This window comes from Bactrocera dorsalis, chromosome 4 (genome assembly GCF_023373825.1).
Source record: "Bactrocera dorsalis isolate Fly_Bdor chromosome 4, ASM2337382v1, whole genome shotgun sequence".
NCBI classification, from domain to species: domain Eukaryota; kingdom Metazoa; phylum Arthropoda; class Insecta; order Diptera; family Tephritidae; genus Bactrocera; species Bactrocera dorsalis.
In genome coordinates this window covers 46,364,810-46,385,291 of record NC_064306.1, presented here as the reverse complement: position 1 = coordinate 46,385,291, position 20,482 = coordinate 46,364,810, and the positions used below count along the sequence as shown (strand labels likewise).

At 36.2% G+C, this 20,482-nt stretch overlaps 2 protein-coding genes across 4 annotated transcripts; both read right to left on the bottom strand.

The window, feature by feature from the left end:
- Positions 1–6,824: 6,824 nt before the first annotated feature.
- LOC105234197 (uncharacterized) lies at positions 6,825–11,627 on the bottom strand. 3 transcript variants are annotated; one of them, XM_049454861.1, is made up of 3 exons: positions 10,991–11,146; positions 7,646–7,831; positions 6,825–7,535 (listed from the first exon to the last, which is right to left on the bottom strand). In XM_049454861.1, the coding sequence occupies exons 1-3, from the start codon at positions 11,049–11,051 to the stop codon at positions 7,321–7,323; spliced, it is 462 nt and encodes a 153-aa protein (XP_049310818.1). In that variant the 5' UTR covers positions 11,052–11,146; the 3' UTR covers positions 6,825–7,320. The 3 variants fall into 3 exon arrangements, with proteins under 3 accessions (XP_049310818.1, XP_011214784.2, XP_049310817.1); XM_011216482.4 differs by lacking the exon at positions 10,991–11,146 and adding an exon at positions 7,894–8,052; XM_049454860.1 differs by lacking the exons at positions 6,825–7,535; positions 7,646–7,831 and adding exons at positions 10,206–10,634; positions 10,743–10,928 and having other exon boundaries at positions 10,991–11,627.
- A 2,707-nt stretch (positions 11,628–14,334) lies between these two features.
- Positions 14,335–15,338, bottom strand: LOC105234195 (uncharacterized). The gene is made up of 3 exons (XM_011216481.4): positions 15,167–15,338; positions 14,886–15,068; positions 14,335–14,833 (listed from the first exon to the last, which is right to left on the bottom strand). The coding sequence occupies exons 1-3, from the start codon at positions 15,225–15,227 to the stop codon at positions 14,610–14,612; spliced, it is 468 nt and encodes a 155-aa protein (XP_011214783.2). The 5' UTR covers positions 15,228–15,338; the 3' UTR covers positions 14,335–14,609.
- Positions 15,339–20,482: the final 5,144 nt, after the last annotated feature.

Here is a 20,482-nt window from a genome sequence, read left to right as displayed (position 1 = left end):
GTGTCCTTTCATGGGCAAATGAAGTTTTCCAAATAGGTAAAAATCACAGGGTGCCAGATCAGGTGAGCAAGGTGAGTGATTAATGGTTAATATGGAGTTTTTTGTCATAAAATCAGTGACAAGCGTCGGCCGATGACACAGCGCATTATCGTGCAACAGGCGCCAGGACCTTGCCTCACGGTATTGTGGTCGGGCACGACGAATGCGTGACAAAAGACGCTTCATAACACCGAGATAAAACACAGCATTAATCGTTTGGTCAGGTGGGACGAACTCTGGGTGTACAATAACCTCGGAATCGTAAAAACAAATCAGCATTGTCTTTATTTTTGACTTCTGAAGACGACTTTTTTTCGGTGACGGCTCTCGTCCTCACGACCTTCTTCGAATCGCTTAAACCACTCATGCACATTTCTACCAGGCACTGACCACCATAAACTTTTTTCATCATTTGAAATGTTTCAGTAAACGTTTTCCCAAGTTTAAACAAAATTTAATATTTGCTCTTTGTTCAAAATGCATTTTACGACCGATGACCAAAAGCTGCTGTCACTTTTTGATCGATAACATCGATTGTAGTTATCCAATTGTCTTAAAATTTTTACGAAATGTCAACAAGAGATCAATCTTTTTATTTCAATAACGGCGTTTTATATGGTGAGTACGTTATACATGACTTGAGGCACTCAGTGCACGTAATATTTCTTCACATACTTGTATTTTGTATGAAGAAGCTTTACGTTTTAACGGTTTTGGTGATTATTTTGCATTTCTAATTAGTTTCGCGTAAAATTTTCAAGTAAACAATTCATTTTTAGTTGTGACAAATATAATTTTTTGAAATGAGCGCAGAATTGGCGATTTATTTGGCCAAATTACGGCGTGAATTGGCGGAAAAAGAAGAGGAGAATATTTCAAATTATTTGAGTGCTAATGATCATCATAGCTAGATGACCGAGGAAGAGAACCTATTTTTGGTGATAATAACGAATCGAGACCTAGTGACCAATCGAACTTCGAAGATGATAATACTCAGCCCATTACAAATTCACGTTTCGAAGGACATAAGGACATATCCACGAGGAGGCTGCTAAAAGCAGATTTGATTTGGATTTGGACAAAGAACGACACTATGCAAGGAAAGGTTTGGATGTTAAAGCGATGCCTTCATACGCGTTTTCCGAGAGTTTCTTGTTGAAGGTATTGCTCTTGAGACGAAAAGGAAAGGCAAGTATGAATCAAACAGTTCCAAACTAATAAGATATTGTCAAGACACAAATGCGAATGAACTATATGCTTTTATTACAATAATTTGATTTTCCGGTGCTGAGAAGGCAAACTTAGTTCATGCTAAGCATCTTTTTCACAAAACGAACATGCCCTTTTATAGAGCAGTGATGTCACTGCATCGGTTGGAGCAATTATGCCGTTTTACACGCATTGATGATTCCCGAACCCGAAATTGGCGCCTATTCGTCATGCATGGATATTATTCTTGATGAATTTGGCGATCCCATTCATCCCAAAGGTGCGCTGAAGCTGAAAAAAACACATCAAAAGCAGGTCAAAAATCAAAGTTATGTTGAGAGATTTCTTCGATTATCGAGGTGTGGTGCACTCCGAATTCCTTCCCACCAAACTGTCAATAAGGAATACTATTTGACTGTTATACGTTGTTTGCGCTAAGCTATTCGTAAAAAGAGGACGGATTTTTTTTTTTTAGTTTCAATATCTTTCTATTTGTTGAATCTGCTTTGTGTTTTAAAAGCCTAACAATAATTTATAACATTTTAAATCTATTTAAAAACTGGGCACGCTCAAGCAAGTGATTGAGCTGTTTTGGTGATACATTGCTCCTCAGTATGCGGCCATATCTCTTCTTTTAAGGCGTGTGTGATCTCAGGAATGTACCAAAGCATTAGCCGAAGGGTTTGGGTGATCACGGAGTTTAGATATATGTATATTTAATTCTGCTGTCTTCTACTTCTTTCCTTACCATAGAAATACCAAGGTCTTTATGGATATTTTTATTACGCATGTACCATGGCGAACAAGTGATTAATCTAAGCATTTTTGATTAGAACCTTTGTATTATGTCTATATTAGTTGCACAGGTTGTACCCCACAGTTGAATGCCATACATCCAAACCGACTTTATGGCCGCATTATATAAAAGCCCTTTGTTGTCTAGGCTAAGTTTGGAGGTTTTATTTAATAGCCAATTTAAATTTGCAGCTCTTATCTTCATACAAGTTATTTTACTAGATATATTATATGTTTTCTCCACGTAAGTCTTCTATCTACGTGAATACCAAGATAATTTACTTCATTCGCTTGGGGTACTAAAATATTGTTTATTTTTACTGCCGGACACATTTTTGGTCTAAGCGAAAATGTAACATGCTTACACTTTTGTTCATTTACCTTTATACGCCAGTGTGCTAGCCATTCTTCGACAAACTTTAAGTGCTCGGCTAATATTCTTGATGCTTTTATGTGGCATTCGTTACGGCTCACTACTGCTGTATCGTCCGCAAAAGTTGAAGTTAATACATTGTTAGCTGTTGGAAGATCTGCTGTATATATTATGTATAGTGTTGGGCCTAAAACATTGCCCTGGGGTACACCAGCCCTTATCTGTCTTTCTCCCACTTTTACCAAAAATTTTCTATTTTTTAAATAAGATTCTAATGTTTTCTACAATTCTGAAGGTTGAATATTTTTAATCTTATATAAAAGGCCCTCATGCCACACCTTAGCAAACGCCGGAATTATTGGCTATCAAGTCTTGATTTTTGCACATGGGGCAACTTCATCCAACAAATGCTCAAATTCTAATAAAAGAAAACCAAACTGTTTTAACAATTTGAACCCAACATTTTATTTTCCAATACTTCGAAATTTATAAAGAGGTGGCAGCTTCATAAGTTAATATAATTTCTATTGTAAAAAAATATTGTTCAAAAAATGTATTGTATATTCATGTTTGTAAAAGTTTTTTTTTACTTTTAATTATTAAATGAGGGTGGCAACGCAGTTTGACCTTTGACCTGATTTCAGAACAAAGAAAGGAAAGATTTCACTTTTCAACCAATTTTTATAACAAAATAATTTCTCAAATTAATTATAATTTATAAAAAGGCGGCAACTCCAAATTAACCCTTTTCTTTCGTTTGAAATATTTTACTAAATACAACGTTTCAGGTTCAACTTTAATTTAAATTTGTTAATCAAATTTACAAATAATAATTTATAAACAGGTGGCAACTTCAGAACATATAATTTTACTTATAAAAGTTATTAAAATATAGAAATTATATGAATATTCATATTAACGCATTTCTTTCGTTTCATAAATTTGTTAAAGGTGGCAACGCTGCTTCAAAATTTGAGTTAAATTCAAATTAAAATAAAACAAATAATTAAAGATTTAACCAAGTTTTTAATCAAAACTTGTTTTCAAAAAATTTATAAATTTTAAACAGGTGGCAACTACATTCAAATTATAATTTTTATTATAAAAGATATTTAAATAAACACATTTCGTGAATATCCACCTTAAACTGCTAGTCTATTATAATTTTCTACTACTTAGTGCTGCTGAATACATCTGGCAACACTTTTAAAAAACAATCACAAATAGAGTTTGAATCAATACATTGGTGTGCTTAAAAACGTTCGCAAAATTTATTTAAAAAATGCAATTTAAAAAATGCATCTTGCCCTCGTTCACCGCCAGACCCATTTGCTTCGCTGCTTTATTCATTCTGCGGTTGTTAAGGCCAATGAGCAACCGCATTATCGGCGAACGCCAGCAGCTAATACCGTTAAAAGGTGTATGTATATCCTATAGCAAGAAATAGTAGAAACTTCTACTCGTATAGCGAACCGATCTGAATAATTTCTTCGATTATTATACCGTTTTTCAGTATAATAATGAATGACAAATATCATGAATATATCTCTTCTAATAAAAAAGTTTACCTTACAGGAACTTGATTCCGATCGTTCAGTTTGTATGACAGCTGCATGGTAAAGTGTTCCGATCTCGACTGTTCCAACAAGCCGGCACCTTCTTCGAAAGATAAGCACGTGACCGAAGTTTGCTAAATCGACTCAGCTCTCCATCCTGCCCATTTTTATACTCTTGCAAAAAGTTGCTACAGAGTATTATAGCTTTGTTCACCTAACGGTTGTACGTATAACATAAAACCAAACGAGATAGATATAGGATTATACGTATATATATAAATGATCAGGGTGATGAGGAAAGTTGAAATCCGGTTGACTGTGTGTCTGTCCGTCCGACCGTGTAAGCTGTAACTTGAGTAAAAATTGAAATCTCTTGATGAAACTTGGTATGCAGGTTTCTTAATACAAAAATAGTTCGAGTTCGTAGATGGTCGTAATCAGACCACTGCCACGCCCACATTTAATATTAAGATATAAAACTCAAATTTGGCGAAGAGGATCGCAGTAGCCAGGGGCACCTGTGGGCAATGAATTTTTGAATATTGGGCGTGGCCCCGCCCTCTACTAAGTTTAATGTGCACATCTCCAAGGCCCCTTAAGCTACAACAACCAAATTCGCTCAGCGCAAGTACTCGTACTATAAAAATGAAAATGGATGAATGGATTAAAATCCCGTTCACTCCGCAGATAACGGTGCTGTTGAAAACTACTAAAAGCGCAATAGATCAGTAACTAAATACATCAGAGTAGTAAAAATTTGCCGCCGGAATCGTAGGAGAAAGCTCTATGAGAGCCGATGTGAATATTGGATGATGGGCGCGGCACCGCCCACTTTTTGGCCAAAATGTCATATCTCGGGACCCGACCAACCGATTTCAATTTTGGTAGGTCGATTTTTTTTTTATATTCTTATGCCACATTGTGAAAATGAGCGAATCCGGACAACAACCACGCCTACTTCCCATATAGCACAATTATAAATTCCATTTGATGCGTTCAGTTTCCAGTATGCGAATCAAGAAGCAATTAATATAACGGGACTAAACTTTGCACGAATAATGCCCATAGTGTGTGCCACCTTATATAACCAAAAATTGTTCAAATCCAACAAAAAATGTTCACGCCCCTATGTACCGAATATTTAGACCCCGGTTCCTATAGTTGACTTGTGTTGGGAAATATCGGTCAATGTCTGAGATATAGAATTGAAATTCAAGGATAGTACTTCTCTGGCAATGTTACCTCTGTATGACAAAAATGGATTGAATCGTACCATACTTCCCTTAGTCTCCATACATATGTATATCGAATATAAAGATAGTCGAATTTACGGGTGACTTTGTAACGCATACATATATCGGCCAATATGTGAGTTATCTCAATAGAAACTAGCTAATAAAAATAAATAGCTAAACTAGATAAATTTAAGCGAATACTTGACTTACCCCACATCCCCATCCGGCTGAATTTACAATATTTGTTTAGCTTTTTAGAAAGTGACAAGTTAGTAACATGTTGCTACTACCCCAACTTCCATATACTACCTGCAGTGGTTTTCGTTTTTCTAACAAACCTTATGTGTCTGTAAGTATAGGAGTTATATGGTATATGTAGAATATATAAAATTGCTTGGATTTCGGTGCGAAAATGAGCTTCGAACAAAGAGCCAACATTAAATTTTGTTTTAAAATTGGTAAAACTTTTACCAAAACGTTTTAATTGATGAAACAAGTTTATGGCGATGATTGACTATCCCGTAGCAGAGTGCACGAGTGGTTTCAACGTTTTCAAAGTGGTCTTGAGGACATAAATCACGATCAGATCAACATGTGGGCCAATCAAAATCCGTGATAACAGGACATTCCATCGAAATTGCGCGTGAATTCATCAAAAATCAGCCGAAATCATCATTGAAATTCACGGAAATGGAATTGAACATCTCCAAAACATCAGTTTATCGCATTTTGTCCGAACATTTGGGCTTACGAAAGGTGTGTGCGCGGTTTGTTCCACACAAATTGACTGACGACCAAAAATTGCTCAGAATCCAATATTCGAAGGACAACATTATCGACGCTTGTGGCCGATTATTTGACCAAAAATCACATTAACCACTCCACCGCATTCACCTGATATGGCAACGTGCGACCTCTTCCTTTTCGTAAAAATACATTTGCTCATGAAAGGAAAGGGTTATGCAGACGTAGAGGCCATTCAAAAGGTCCGCACCGTCATACTGGCGGCCATACCGGCCAACAAGCTAAACCACTCGTTCGACATGCTTTTGTTGTGTGTGACCGTTCAAAAAGCTGTATTGAACCAGAATAAAATAAATTGATTTTGCCGAAAAACCATTTGTTCTGCTTTTTTTGTTTAAAGTCCTGTTAACTTTGGAACGCAAAATTTTTTTGTATATTTTTCTCTCCACCAATTTATTGATCAAGGAGTCCGTTGCCTATATGCTCCCTGGGATCTGTTTGTTTATCTACGGCTCTGTCGATGGTAGTTATAATCGAAAAAATGTTCAAAAATATAGATAGATCCAAGAGCACGTATAGTTCTTCATTTATCATTCATAAATCAAATCAGGTGGCAACGTCATAATGTTGTATTTAGTAATAATACCTATTTGAAAACAGTTATTGCATAATGACTATCGCATTTTTGTTGCATTCTATGTATGCATATTTTGACTTAAGAAAAATTCTGAAGTGTGGCAACTCTGCTGCCATATCATAATTTCTGTAATTTAAGTTGTACAAAACTTTTAAACCATTTATGCTGTGGGCTCAGTACGACTGTTTCAGTCTTTTAACGTTTATAAGCTATTTTGATTACAAACAGGTGGCAACTCCAAAATATAAAATTGTATATTTCAAATTATTACATAATTACTACGGTATGTTTGTTACAATATATATATTTATAATAAAATAAAATAAATATTAAGTGTGGCATCTCTGTTCCAAATCACCATTCAATTTAATTTATAGAGAAGATTTAATAAATTTTTGTTGTGGGCCCAATACAACCATTTCAATCCTTAAATGCTTTTGAGCTATTTAATTTATGAAAAGGTGGCAACACCAAAATAAAAAATGCTATATTTTATACGTATAACAAACGACATCAAGCAAGGCTAAGACCCCACATATTTGTTTTAATTTTTTTATCTCAGAAAATTATTATTTATGGCGTTATGGCCACTGTCCCAATACATTTGCTTTCAATTCTCATATTGTTCGTTATCATTTCACATCGATAAGGCATTACATACATATACCACACACACAATAATTAGATACGTAAGCACTCTAATCGATTAATTGGTAATCGCTTCAAACAATTTCACCTGCACCACCCCGCTGACGCCAACACAGTTACAATTATTGCGGACACGATTGTGAATAAACTGACGCCAGCACGCGTGGCGGGATTGCAGCCGTCCCAGTTGCATTGATGACATGAGCGTGTGTAGTTCTGTTGGAATTGTGGGCGCACGCTGTAAGTGCAGCCATAAACGCTGCTGTATATGCAACCCCAGTGCTCAACAGGTCCACTTGCTGAAATCATATATGTATTAAGGAATCAAATTAAAATTAAAAGAAGTACCTAAAAAGTGTAACTTTCTTAAAAAATTTAATATTCTTAAAAAATTTAAACGTTTACTCACGCGTCTGCAGCCAATCGCGTAGACAATTCATATCCCTCGTAGTGTTTACGCTTGGTACATTCAGATAATAATAGTTCAGATGACTCAAAGCCGCATTGGCCAAGTTGTAGGTGCAGTCCACCTTTTTCGGTGACATGCATTCATACGAGCTTGCGCAGGAGTAGCACTTCAAGCCGCTGACGAAGCCTGATGATTAAAAAATAAATATTATTTAAGTTAACCACACATAATCTTACGCTATTAATCACCAAAAGAGAGACCGCAGCAGACGGCGAATGCGAGTGTGAAGAAGTTTCCGGCGGCTTTCATTTTTTAAAATATTAATCACTTATATAAAATATTTATTAATCCCAAAATGAGCTGTTTTTAGTTGAACAGCTAAAATTTGACTGCGCACTTTGTGGTTCTTAGTAGAAATATATATAACGGGTGATTTTTTTGAGGTTAGGATTTTCATGCATTAGTATTTGACAGATCACGTGGGATTTCAGACATGGTGTCAAAGAGAAAGATGCTCAGTATGCTTTGACATTTCATCATGAATAGACTTACTAACGAGCAACGCTTGCAAATCATTGAATTTTATTACCAAAATCAGTGTTCGGTTCGAAATGTGTTTATCGACAAATTTTGTTCAGCGATGAGGCTCATTTCTGGTTGAATGGCTACGTAAATAAGCAAAATTGCCGCATTTGGGGTGAAGAGCAACCAGAAGCCGTTCAAGAACTGCCCATGCATCCCGAAAAATGCACTGTTTGGTGTGGTTTGTACGCTGGTGGAATCATTGGACCGTATTTTTTCAAAGATGCTGTTGGACGCAACGTTACGGTGAATGGCGATCGCTATCGTTCGATGCTAACAAACTTTTTGTTGCCAAAAATGGAAGAACTGAACTTGGTTGGCATGTGGTTTCAACAAGATGGCGCTACATGCCACACAGCTCGCGATTCTATGGCCATTTTGAGGGAAAACTTCGGACAACAATTCATCTCAAGAAATGGACCCGTAAGTTGGCCACCAAGATCATGCGATTTAACGCCTTTAGACTATTTTTTGTGGGGCTACGTCAAGTCTAAAGTCTACAGAAATAAGCCAGCAACTATTCCAGCTTTGGAAGACAACATTTCCGAAGAAATTCGGGCTATTCCGGCCGAAATGCTCGAAAAAGTTGCCCAAAATTTTACTTTCCGAATGGACCACCTAAGACGCAGCCGCGGTCAACATTTAAATGAAATTATCTTCAAAAAGTAAATGTCATGAACCAATCTAACGTTTCAAATAAAGAACCGATGAGATTTTGCAAATTTTATGCGTTTTTTTTTTAAAAGTTATCAAGCTCTTAAAAAATCACCCTTTACTTGTAGGTACCAAGCGATTATTTTCTTATCACGAATTGCACGCTATTGGCCTATTCAAAAGGTACTGCTCTTTTATGACGGGCCACTCATATTCTTGGAAACATAGATATAGCAGCTATATTTAAACGTTCGTCAATATTTCTAAGCGGAAGTACATAACTACATAGCTACCGATGCTTGTTATAAAGGTGGTTCTCAAAATGTGAAATATACTTTGTGCAAAATGTTTGTAAATTAATTCTCAAATTATTTATAATTTATAAACAGGTGGCAACTTCATTAGTTAATATAATTTGTATTGTAAAAGACATTAAAAAAAAGTATTGAATATCAATATTAACACATATCTTTCGTTTAAAATATTTATCAAAATTATTTTTTGTATAAATTATTAACGCCGTTTCAACTTAAACAAAAAAAGGAAAGATTTCACTCTTCAACACTACGACTCTCCATTGGGTCTCAGCTAGATACTATTCAACAAGTCGTTGGGCTTATAAATTTTGTTGTTTTTTTCGTCTCATCGACCGATATTTGAGAATTTGCAGAGGTAATCCTCTTAATTGTTGTCATCTTCAAGACATGCTCTGTAATCGCAACTTTTGTAGTTACTGGAAGTGGAACCTCAGAGATCAAAACTCCCATTGATAACAGCTGTTATAACCAGACACCTAACAATCCCTCTTAAGCAATCCTGACGACTAAGGATATAGATTTGTCACACTTTTAGTGGTTCCTAACAAAACTTTTGTATGAGGAGTGGGTGGGATCATTACTTGATTTCATTACGCTCATCTACGAACTCGTCCTTACCTTTTTGCCAGGAACATATGTAAGTACTGAGTTTCATCAAAATATTATAATTTTACTCAAGTCACAGCTTGCACGATCAGACGGACGGATGGGCAGTCCCCAGGATTTCAATTCATCTCTTCGCTCTTAACTCCATATCTCTCTCGACTAGTTTCATGTGATTCAGTGTTAGATGAGCAGAACAGAAAATATCCATATATTGCTCCTTGAGTTTGCTATGAATAAATTAGGAGCTGATATGTCCCTAATGCTCTGAGAGCGTGTCAAAAACAATATTTTCTAGAGGAAACTTTAAATACATTTTCATTGAATTTTTTTTCAATTGGGATTATGATCATTTTGCATATATAATGAAATACAGATTTATTTTTTCAAAAATCAACCCAGGTGGCAAAGTCACAATGTTATATTTAGTAATAATACTTTTTTGAAATAATGACATTTATGTTACATTCTAGATATCTACACTTAGAAATAATATTTCGAAATCCCATCTGTAACTTAGGGGACATATTCTTAGAAAAATTTTAAAGAGATTTAAGCAAAAAAAATTGAAGCTTCTAATGCATGCTCCCCCCTTAAGCAATTTCACTAACACCACACCGCTGACGCCAGCACAGTCACAATTATTGCGGACACGATTGTGAGTAAACTGACGCCAGCACGCGCAGCGGGATTGCAGCCATCCCGATTGCATAGACGATAAGAGCGATACCGAGGATTTCGCATCCAGGGTGATTGGAATTCTGGGCGCAATGTGTAAGTGCGGTTATAAACACTGCTGTATATGCAACCCTTGTGCTCAACGTGTGCAGTTGCTGCAATAAAATATGTATAAAGGATTCAAATTAAAATTAAAATGAGTAATTAAAAATAAATATCCTTAAAAGACTTAATATTCTTAAAAAAGGTAAATGTTTACTCACCTGTCGTCAGCCAATCGCTAAAGCAATTCATATCCCTCGTAATGTTAGCACTCGGTACATTCAAATAATATTTCTTCAGATGACTCAAAGTCTCATTGGCCAACTGGTCGGTGCAGTGCAGCTTTATCGGTTTAAGGCAATCAAAATTGCTTGTGCAGGAAAAGCATTTCAAGCCGCTGACCAAGCCTGATGATTAAAAAATATATATTATTTCAGTTAACCACACATAATCTTACGCCATTACTCACCAAAAGATAGACAGCAGCAGACGACGAATGCAAGTGTGAAGAAGTGTCCGGCGGCTTTCATTTTTAAAATATTAATCACTTATATAAAATATTTATTAATCCCAAAATGAGCTGTTATTAGTTGAACAGCTCAAATTTTACTGCTCACTTTGTGGATCTTAGTAGAAATATATATACTTGTGGCACTAAGCTAAGATTATTCTCCTATCGCGAATTGCAGCCTATTCGTCTATTTAAAATGTATTTTTTTTTACGCACGACTCATATTCTTGGAAACGCAGCCGCTATATTTAACCTTAGAACTGTGACTTGGACAATCAGTGCCCACTCTCATTTTTAACATCGAATTTCTGCGGTTTGGCCAGTCCAATTTGACCTATTTGCGGCATAGTGATAAACTATGATTTTAGTTTCATAAGTTGACAAAATTTTAGATATTTATGCATACATATATCACTTATAATAAGAAAATAACGGCGTTTTATGTAGGGAGTTGACTTGGGGCACTCATTACATGTAATATTTCTTCACACACTTGTATTTTGTATGAAGAAGCATTACATTTTAACGGTTTTGGTGATTATTGTAAACAATTCATTTTTAGTTGCGACAAATATAATTTTTTGAAATGAGCGAAGAATTGGCGATTTATTTGGCCAAATTACGGCGTGAATTGCCGGAAGAAGAAGAGGAGAATTTTTCAAATTATTTGAGTGCTAATGATAGCTATGATGATGCTGGTGGATGAGAACTTATTTTTGGTGATGATAACGAATCGAGGCCCAGTGATCAATCGAACTTCGGAGATGATAATACTCAGCGGAGAATATTTCAAATTATTTGAGTGCTAATGATCATCATAGCTAGATGATGGAGGAAGAGAACCTATTTTTGGTGATAATAACGAATTGAGACCCCTGACCAATCGAACTTCGGAGATGATAATACTCAGCCCATTACAAATTCACGTTTCGAAGGACATAAGGACATATCCACGAGGAGGCTGCTGATAAAAGCAGATTTGATTTGGATTTGGACAAAGAACGACACTATGCACGAAAAGGTTTGGATGTTAAAGCGATGCCTTCATACGCGTTTTCCGAGAGTTTCTTGTTGAAGGTATTGCTCTTGAGACGAAAAGGAAAGCAGAAAAGTAATACAGGCAAATATGAATCAAACAGTTCCAAACTAACTAACGAACTATTTATATGCTTTTATTATAATAATTTGATTTTCCGGTGCTGAGAAGGCAAACTTAGTTCATGCTAAGCATCTTTTTCACAAAACGAACATGCCCTTTTATAGAGCAGTGATGTCACTGCATCGGTTAGAGCAATTATGCCGTTTTAAACGCATTGATGATTCCCGAACCCGAAATTGGCGCCTATTCGCCATGCATGGATATTATTCTTGACAAATTTAGCGATCCCATTCATCCCAAAGGTGTGCTGAAACTGAAAAAACCACATCAAAAGCAGGTTTAAAATAAACCAAAGTTATGTTGAGAGATTTCTTCGATTATCGAGGTGTGGTGCACTCCGAATTCCTTCCCACCAAACTTTCAATAAGGAATACTATTTGACTGTTATACGTTGTTTGCGCTAAGCTATTCGTAAAAAGAGGACGGAATTCTTTTTTTTTTTAGTTTCAATATCTTTTTTATTTATTGAATCTGCTTTTTGTTTTAAAAGCCTAACAATAAGTTATAAAATCATAAATCTATTTAAAAACTAGACCCGCCCAAGCAAGTGATTGAGCTGTTTTGGTGATACATTGCTCCTCAGTACGCGGGCATATCTCTTCTTTTAAGGCGTGTGTGATCGCAGGAATGTACAAAAGCATTAGCCAAAGGGTTTGTGTGATCACGGAGTTTAGATATATATTTAATTCTGCTGTCTTCTACTTCTTTCCTTACCATAGAAATACCAGGGTCTTTATGGATATTTTCATTACGCATGTACCATGGCGAACACGTGATTGATCTAAGCATTTTTGATTGGAACCTTTGTATTATGTCTATATTAGTTGCACAGGTCGTACCCCACAGTTGAATGCCATACATCCAAATCGGCTTTATGACCGCATTATATAAAAGCACTTTGTTGTCTGGGCTAAGCTTGGAGGTTTTATTTAAAAGCCAATTTAAATTTGCAGCTCTAATCTTCATACATGTTATTCTACTAGATACGTGTTTTCTCCACGTGAGCCTTCTATTTAGGTGAATACCAAGATATGTTACTTCATTCGCTTGGGGTACTGAGATATTGTTTATTTTTACTGCCGGGCACATCTTTGGTCTAAGGGAAAATGTAACATGCTTACACTTTTGTTCATTTACCTTTATACGCCAGTGTGCTAGCCATTCTTCGACAAACTTTAAGTGCTCGGCTAATATTCTTGATGCTTTTATGTGGCATTCGTTACGGCTCACTACTGCTGTATCGTCCGCAAAAGTTGAAGTTAATACATTGTTAGCTGTTGGAAGATCTGCTGTATATATTATGTATAGTGTTGGGCCTATACTGCCCTAGGATACACCATCCCTTATCTGTCTTTCATCAGATATGAAATCTCCCACTTTTACCATAAATTTTCTATTTTTTAAATAAGATTCTAATGTTTTCTACAATTCTGAAGGTTGAATATTTTTAATCTTATATAAAAGGCCCTCATGCCACACCTTAGCAAACGCCGGAATTATTGGCTGACAAGTCTTGATTTTTGCACAGGGGGCAACTTCGTCCAAAAATGCCTAAATTCTAATAAAAGAAAACCAAATTGTTTTACCAATTTGAACCCCAAATTTTATTTTCCAATACTTCTAAATTTATAGAGAGGTGGCAGCTTCATAAATTAATATAATTTCTATTGTAAAAAATATTTTTCAAAAAATGTATTTAATATTCATGTTTGTAAAAGTTTTTTTTACTTTTAATTATTAAATGAGGGTGGCAACGCACTTTGACCTTAGACCTGATTTCAGGACAAAGAAAGGAAAAATTTCACTTTTCTACCAATTTTTATAACAAAATTATTTTTAAAATTAATTATAATTTATAAACAGGTGGCAACTCCAGATTAACCCTTTTCTTTCGTTTGAAATATTTAACTAAATACAACGTTTCAAGTTCAACTTTAATTCAAATTTTTAAATCAAATTTACAAATAATAATTTATAAACAGGTGGCAACTTCAGAACATATAATTTTACTTATAAAAGTTATTAAAATATAGAAATTATATGAATATTCATATTAACGCATTTCTTTCGTTTCATAAATTTGTGAAAGGTGGCAACGCTGCTTCAAAATTTGAGTTAAATTTAAATCAAAGAAAACATATAATTAATGATTTAACCAATTTTTTTAATCACAACTTATTTTCAAAAAATTTATAAAATTTGAACAGGTGGCAACTTCACAATCAAATAGCACAATATAATTGTTATTATTAAAGATTTTCAAGTAAACACGCTTCGTGAATATCCACCTTAAACTGCTAGTCTATTATAGTTCTCTACTATTTAGTGCTGCTGAAAACATCTGGCAACCTTTATAATAAAAAATCGCACAACTAAAGTTTGAATCAATACATTTTTGTACGTAAATCGGAAATTTATTTAAAAAATGCAGTTGCGCCACACACTTTTCACCACAACTGTTGCCACAATTGTCGTTATCACTGTCAATAGGCTACCGTTAGCACGTGCGGCGGGATTACAGACATCCCTGTTGCATTGAGCGCACTTACGTTCGTGATGTTGAGAGTAATATGGATTCACTGGATAACTGCAACTCTGGTAATTACTATAGGCGCAACCCTTGTATGTGAATTCGTTGGAGGCTATTGAGGAAGAGTTATGAATTGTGGGAAGTATAAAATTAACGAAACTTACATGTCTTCAACCAATCACGCACACACACAAAACTTAGGCTGGTGAAATTCGTACCAGGTACCCCCGTATATAGCAGATTTAAGTAATCACGTGTTTTATTGGCCGCGTCAGAGTTGCATTCCAATTTACTTGGCTTCTTGCAGTCCTTAGTACTGGTACAACTGTAGCACCTCAAGGAGTTTGCTGCAATAAAATTAGGAGCATGAAGCGAGATATTAGATTACTATATATATTAGAAATTATTTGACAATTAAAAGGGAAGAATTTGATACTGTACTTACCAAAAGTAAGACAACAGAAGCCAAAAACAGCTAGGGTGACTAAAACTTCTGCGGTTCTCATGTTGGACGATTTATTGTATGTTTATGTTTTCAAAACTCTTTTTTCAAAAATGAAGCAGGTGCTCGCCAACCGACTTTGATCTCTCGACTAAATAGCTGTCAATACTTAAAAGTACACATGAGTCCGAAGCGTAAACACAAGCCAATTTAAAGATAAAGACCGATTATAAAAACAAAAGCCCGAAGCCTTATCGCTAATCTATATTATAACTACTTATCGCTTTTCTATCTTATCTTTATCTAAGACCTAATTTTTAGATTTCTTTCGGTTCTTGATTAGTGTTGGTAGCTTGAACATAAATACGATTTGCTTATCTCTGTCATTGTCACGACGTCAGAACCGCAGATTATCCACTGAATATTAGTTAACCAACAACAGTTATTTCATACTTTGTGCTCAGTAATCGTCATCGTAGAGAGCTACGCAAGTAAAAGATAAGGTCTTAGTAGAGTTTGACTGGTACTGAAACTGGACAGTGATATGTACCACATAGAGGACGGCATATAGATTTCTGTATAACGTTTTTCATCATAGAATCTGACTGATACTGACAAAGAGCATTTCTATAAATTAAATCACATAGAAGACGGTCTCTCATGATTGATTTTTATTACAAATAAGAACAAACATTAATTTCGGTTGCACCGAAACTCTAATATCATTAAAAGGATTATTTTTTTTTTTACAAAAAAAAAGAGTAGAAACTGCTATAGTGATCCGATCTGACCAATTCTTCGGTGATTGTAGTGATGCGATTGGTAAAGATCCATACCAAATTCAAAAGATATCCCGCGAAATAGAAATTGTTTCACACAAAAATTTGGTTTTGACTAGTCAGTTACTGTATACTGCGGTCAACCGATCTGAACCTTTTATTCAGAGATCTGAACCACTTATTCAGAGATGTGAACCATTTATTCAGAGATCTGAACCATTTATTTAAAGATCTGAACATTCAGAGAATGCAGCGTTTTCTCGAATTGGATTCAAGCCAAATTTAGTGAAGATATCTCGTTACGAAAAAGAGTTCCCCATACAAGAACTTGATTTTCTCGATTGTTTGTATGACAGCTATATGCTATAGCGTTCCGATCTGAATAATTTCTTCGAAAATTTTACCGTTATTTACGATAATAATGCCTGACAAATATCATGAATATATCTCTTCTAATAAAAAAGTTACACGCACTTGATTCCGATTGTTTAGTTTGTATGACAGCTGTATGCTACAGTGGTCCGATCTCGGCTGTTCTAATACAGAGATTGTCCGGAAAGTAATATCACTGATTTTCTTCCGCCGCGACTGTACTTCGGAGCGTACGCGCACCAATAGGAGTCGGTAGAGGGCGTTCCTAGCTAACGAACGAGTGGCTGGTCAGTTGTCTCCGAGCACTTGGAGTGTCAGGACAAACATTTTCCCGCGACGTGTTTCTGTTTGTGGTGCAAGCTGAAAATGCAAAGTTCGTTGGAGCAGAAGTACGCGATTAAATTCTGTGTGAAACTCGCTAAATCTGCGACAGAGATGTTTGATATAATCCAGCAGGCTTATCCCGATGTTGCTTTAGGAAGAAGTGGTGTGCTTTAGTCGCATCAGGCATTTTTGGAGGGCCGTGAAGAGGTCGCTGATGAAGATCCCAATAATGGGAAAATCCAAAGTGAAAACGATGCTCATTGTCGTTTTTGACATGAATTTGTTCCTCCTGGACAAACCGTCAAAGCCAAGTTTTACGTGGAAGTCCTTAAGAGACTCAAACAGCTATCTAACCAAGGCCGGCAAGCCAATGCTTCCGCAGCTACTCTACAGCCCAGATATGGTGCCCGGACTTTTTGTTTCCTTGCGTGAAGAGTCTGATGAAAGGCAAGCATTTTGAGACGACAGAGGGGATCCAAGCAGCATCCACCTCAAGCAGCATCCACCTCAAAGCTATTACTGAGAATGCCTTCCGTGATGACTTCAAGCCTTGGTAATCGCTTGCATCGACGTAGATGGAGCCTATTTTGAAATTCAATTTTTTTTTTTAATTTTTTTTAAATCGACTATATCCTATTACTTTCCGTACAAACACTGTATTCTTTGTTAGTTCTTTATTATAGGAACATTCATATCTCTAACCACTATACAAAAGTGATAGCTTATCAAGTCATTATTGTGAACCATAATTAAATCAAATCTTTCATCCATATGTATCTGTGGGGAACCACCTGTTGTGAAATAATTTGCAAACTCTGGTTACAGTTGATACGAAATGTGATGGGCACATATGCAGAGAATGAAAAAGCTTATTGTGCGTGGTATGCCGGTGCCTTGTGGTACCTTAAACTCCTATATAATGGATAATAAGGCCCCCACAAATCGAGAAAGCGCTTTTAGCCTATCCCAAATTTATTGAGACGGTTAAAAGCAGTTTTGCTATGTTTCCTGGTTCACTTAAAAACTTCGTGACAAAATTAATACACTTCTGGTTGGTAAAGCTGAGCTGTTTCATTCTCAGTAAGCTCCACACAAAATTGACAAGTTTTCCAGACTTGCGCATGAGTGAATATTTAGCACAACATTAAATTTAGTCCAGATTTCTAGCATCAATTTCTTCAAAATCCAGTTCTGTTATACTTAAGATTAACACTCAAGCATTCGTTTATCCTTTGTTTCAAGCACGTACACTCTCGCAAACTCATCGTCAATTAAACCCTCCAAAGTGATATGAATGCTGGCGAACAGCTTTGCCGCTTGTAGTCACTTCGAATTAGAATCAATTTGAAGTCAAAAAATGCCATTCTCCAGCCTTTAGCCTATTATTAGCCACCGCAATTGAAGTCTGTTTGGATTAGAACTGTAATTAAGCGAGGTGTTAGCGCAGCAATCTGGAGCAACCGAAAGATTTACTGCATAAATGCTCAAATGCTCATCGCCAAGCAGGATTATGAAGTCAGAAAACTGGTTCAAGCCAACTGCGCACCAATTAGAATACGAGTTGGCGCTACTTTTGTGCGGTCGTTCGTAGTTTGGCTTTCATAACTTCCTTGACGAATGAGCTAATTAAAGTATAACAAATTACAACAATTACAACACTTACAACAATTACCGACATGAACAAAGGATTCTAATTTGTGGTTACCTCTAATATTTATTGCAACAATAATTTATCGAATAAATTATAGTGAGGAAAGTGTTGATATTACAAGGGTTAGCTGCAATATTATTATTTGTACGCACCTACCTAAGTATATATGTAAATACGCTTGTACATAATTTTGTATGTTTATACTGGTTTATGCGTATTTATGGAATGAGTGAAGTCACTTTTTTATTTACGTGTTAAATTTTTTTGTCGAATTAGTAAATAGGAATCGTATTATTAGTCAATAGAGTATGTAAAATATAATCACGACTAAATTACTTTTGTCAAATAAGCTGATGTATCATAAGCCATGGGTGAAACGAGATCGCTATACTTAAGTTTCTCTCTTAGATCTAAAAATTTATTTGATTTGAAAACTATATACCAGATACTATGAGAATATCTCTTCAAGGATATATCATCTTTAGGTTAGGTTAGGTTAATCTGGTAGGCCAACAAGCCACGCATAGACCAGTTTGGTACTTTGCGTTACCAGATGGAGTTCAGTTTCTAGGTCCAAGAGGAGTACCTAGTCATCTTTTATTTTCTTAATACGAATTTTAACAGACTCTGCGGCTTTACTATCGATACCTCCTTCAGTGTATCATACCGTGGGGACCCTATATGCTTACAGCATAGTCTTGCTAATGCGGCACAAGTGCTAAAGAGACTCCGTTGTTTCCCAGGTGCTCTACTCTAGACATTTCCTCCGGTCTTCTCAATCTGTCAGCCCCATCCTGCGGGTGTGTATTGCCACCAGACAGTTACCAGTTAGTATTCCCATCATGCTCCTACAGTTTCTTCTATCCCAGTGCCAATAGGAATTCTGTGTTTTTCCGATCTAACGTCTTGCACATGACTTCTGCAGTTTTTCACCCTGGCAACTCGTTCCAACGGGTTTTGATTTTCTTCACCATTTTTTTTGTCGAGGTTGTCGTATAGACAATGCATGTGTTTCCCAATGTTGATCACTTTTTCGGATGTTAGTCTTACACCTTCTTGGAAATCTCGTCCACTATGTCATTGCCTCGATGCCTTTGTGACCTGACACCCAGTAGAAGTTAAGTTACTTACTACTGGCAATACTTACCACTGCTGCCCTGCTTCCTAAGGCACTTATGGCCGATATGTGATACGAGGTTACTACCTTGATTGCTGCTTGGCTGTCTACGTAGATTTTGAGTCTGGAATTGCCTGCAGGTGCACTAGAGGCCAGCTTCGCGGCTTTCTAAAGATACCAAAGACCTCATCTTAAAATATACTATAGTGGTCCGTCAACTTAAAAGATTGCATTATGCCTAACCCTGGACAGTATATTCTCGCACCGATTTGGTCCATTTTCGAACCATCGGTATAGATATTCAGAGTGTTGCGCGTAGCTAACTTACCTTTAAGACAGACATCTTTTTCTATGTTTACTTTGAATCTTCTTTCCCAGTTGAAAAGTGGGGTCACATAGTCAATGTTTGACCAACCGTCATTACCCACCGAACCATGCCCGAAAGTTCTATATGGAAATTTTCCTGGTTCCAATAAGACGACGCTATATGCCATACAGCTAATAAAAAAATCAATTTATTGAGCGCATTCTCTCGACTCGTGGGCCTGTGGCATGGCCGCCAAGACTGTACCGCTACACTGTATCTGAGGGATTATGTGAGCTCGCTTCTCTGTGCAGGTAATACTGTGCTGTTTGCTGTTATACGGCTCCAATTGTTGCCAAAAGAAGTCCAATGGATTACTCCTCGGCTGGAATTTATTCGAGACAGCCAAAACTTACTCAAAATTATTTTCAAAACATAATGTCAGACCCTTATTTTTATATAAAAGCTAAAATCTTGGCCATAACACCATAGTACAAGCGTTTTATTTCATCTTGAAAATCCATACGTCTAAAAAGACATCTTTTGGCATTGTTCTATTCAACTTTCTTGAATACGAAAACTGAAAAAAGCAATTTTAGAGCGTTTTTCATGTATGTGGTCTCCCAATCTCTTGCCTAATCACTTTTTCCAGTAGTTTTATTATGAGAATTTGATAAAAATAATAACAAATAGGGCATAAGTGAATACTTCATGCTTACGGTGTATTCAGTTAATCATTCATTGATATAAGCCCCCACCGCTTAGTAATCAA

Excerpts from the sequence above, each read along its gene's own strand:
- LOC105234197 (XM_049454860.1), bottom strand. The coding sequence starts at position 11,051 with ATGAAAGCCGCCGGACACTTCTTCACACTTGCATTCGTCGTCTGCTGC. Across the intron at positions 10,929-10,990 it reads CTGCTGCTGTCTATCTTTTG|GCTTGGTCAGCGGCTTGAAA; the intron begins GTGAGTAATGGC and ends TTTAATCATCAG. Across the intron at positions 10,635-10,742 it reads TAGCGATTGGCTGACGACAG|CAACTGCACACGTTGAGCAC; the intron begins GTGAGTAAACAT and ends ATTTTATTGCAG.
- LOC105234195 (XM_011216481.4), bottom strand. The coding sequence starts at position 15,227 with ATGAGAACCGCAGAAGTTTTAGTCACCCTAGCTGTTTTTGGCTTCTGT. Across the intron at positions 15,069-15,166 it reads CTTCTGTTGTCTTACTTTTG|CAAACTCCTTGAGGTGCTAC; the intron begins GTAAGTACAGTA and ends ATTTTATTGCAG. Across the intron at positions 14,834-14,885 it reads GCGTGATTGGTTGAAGACAT|CCTCCAACGAATTCACATAC; the intron begins GTAAGTTTCGTT and ends CTTCCTCAATAG.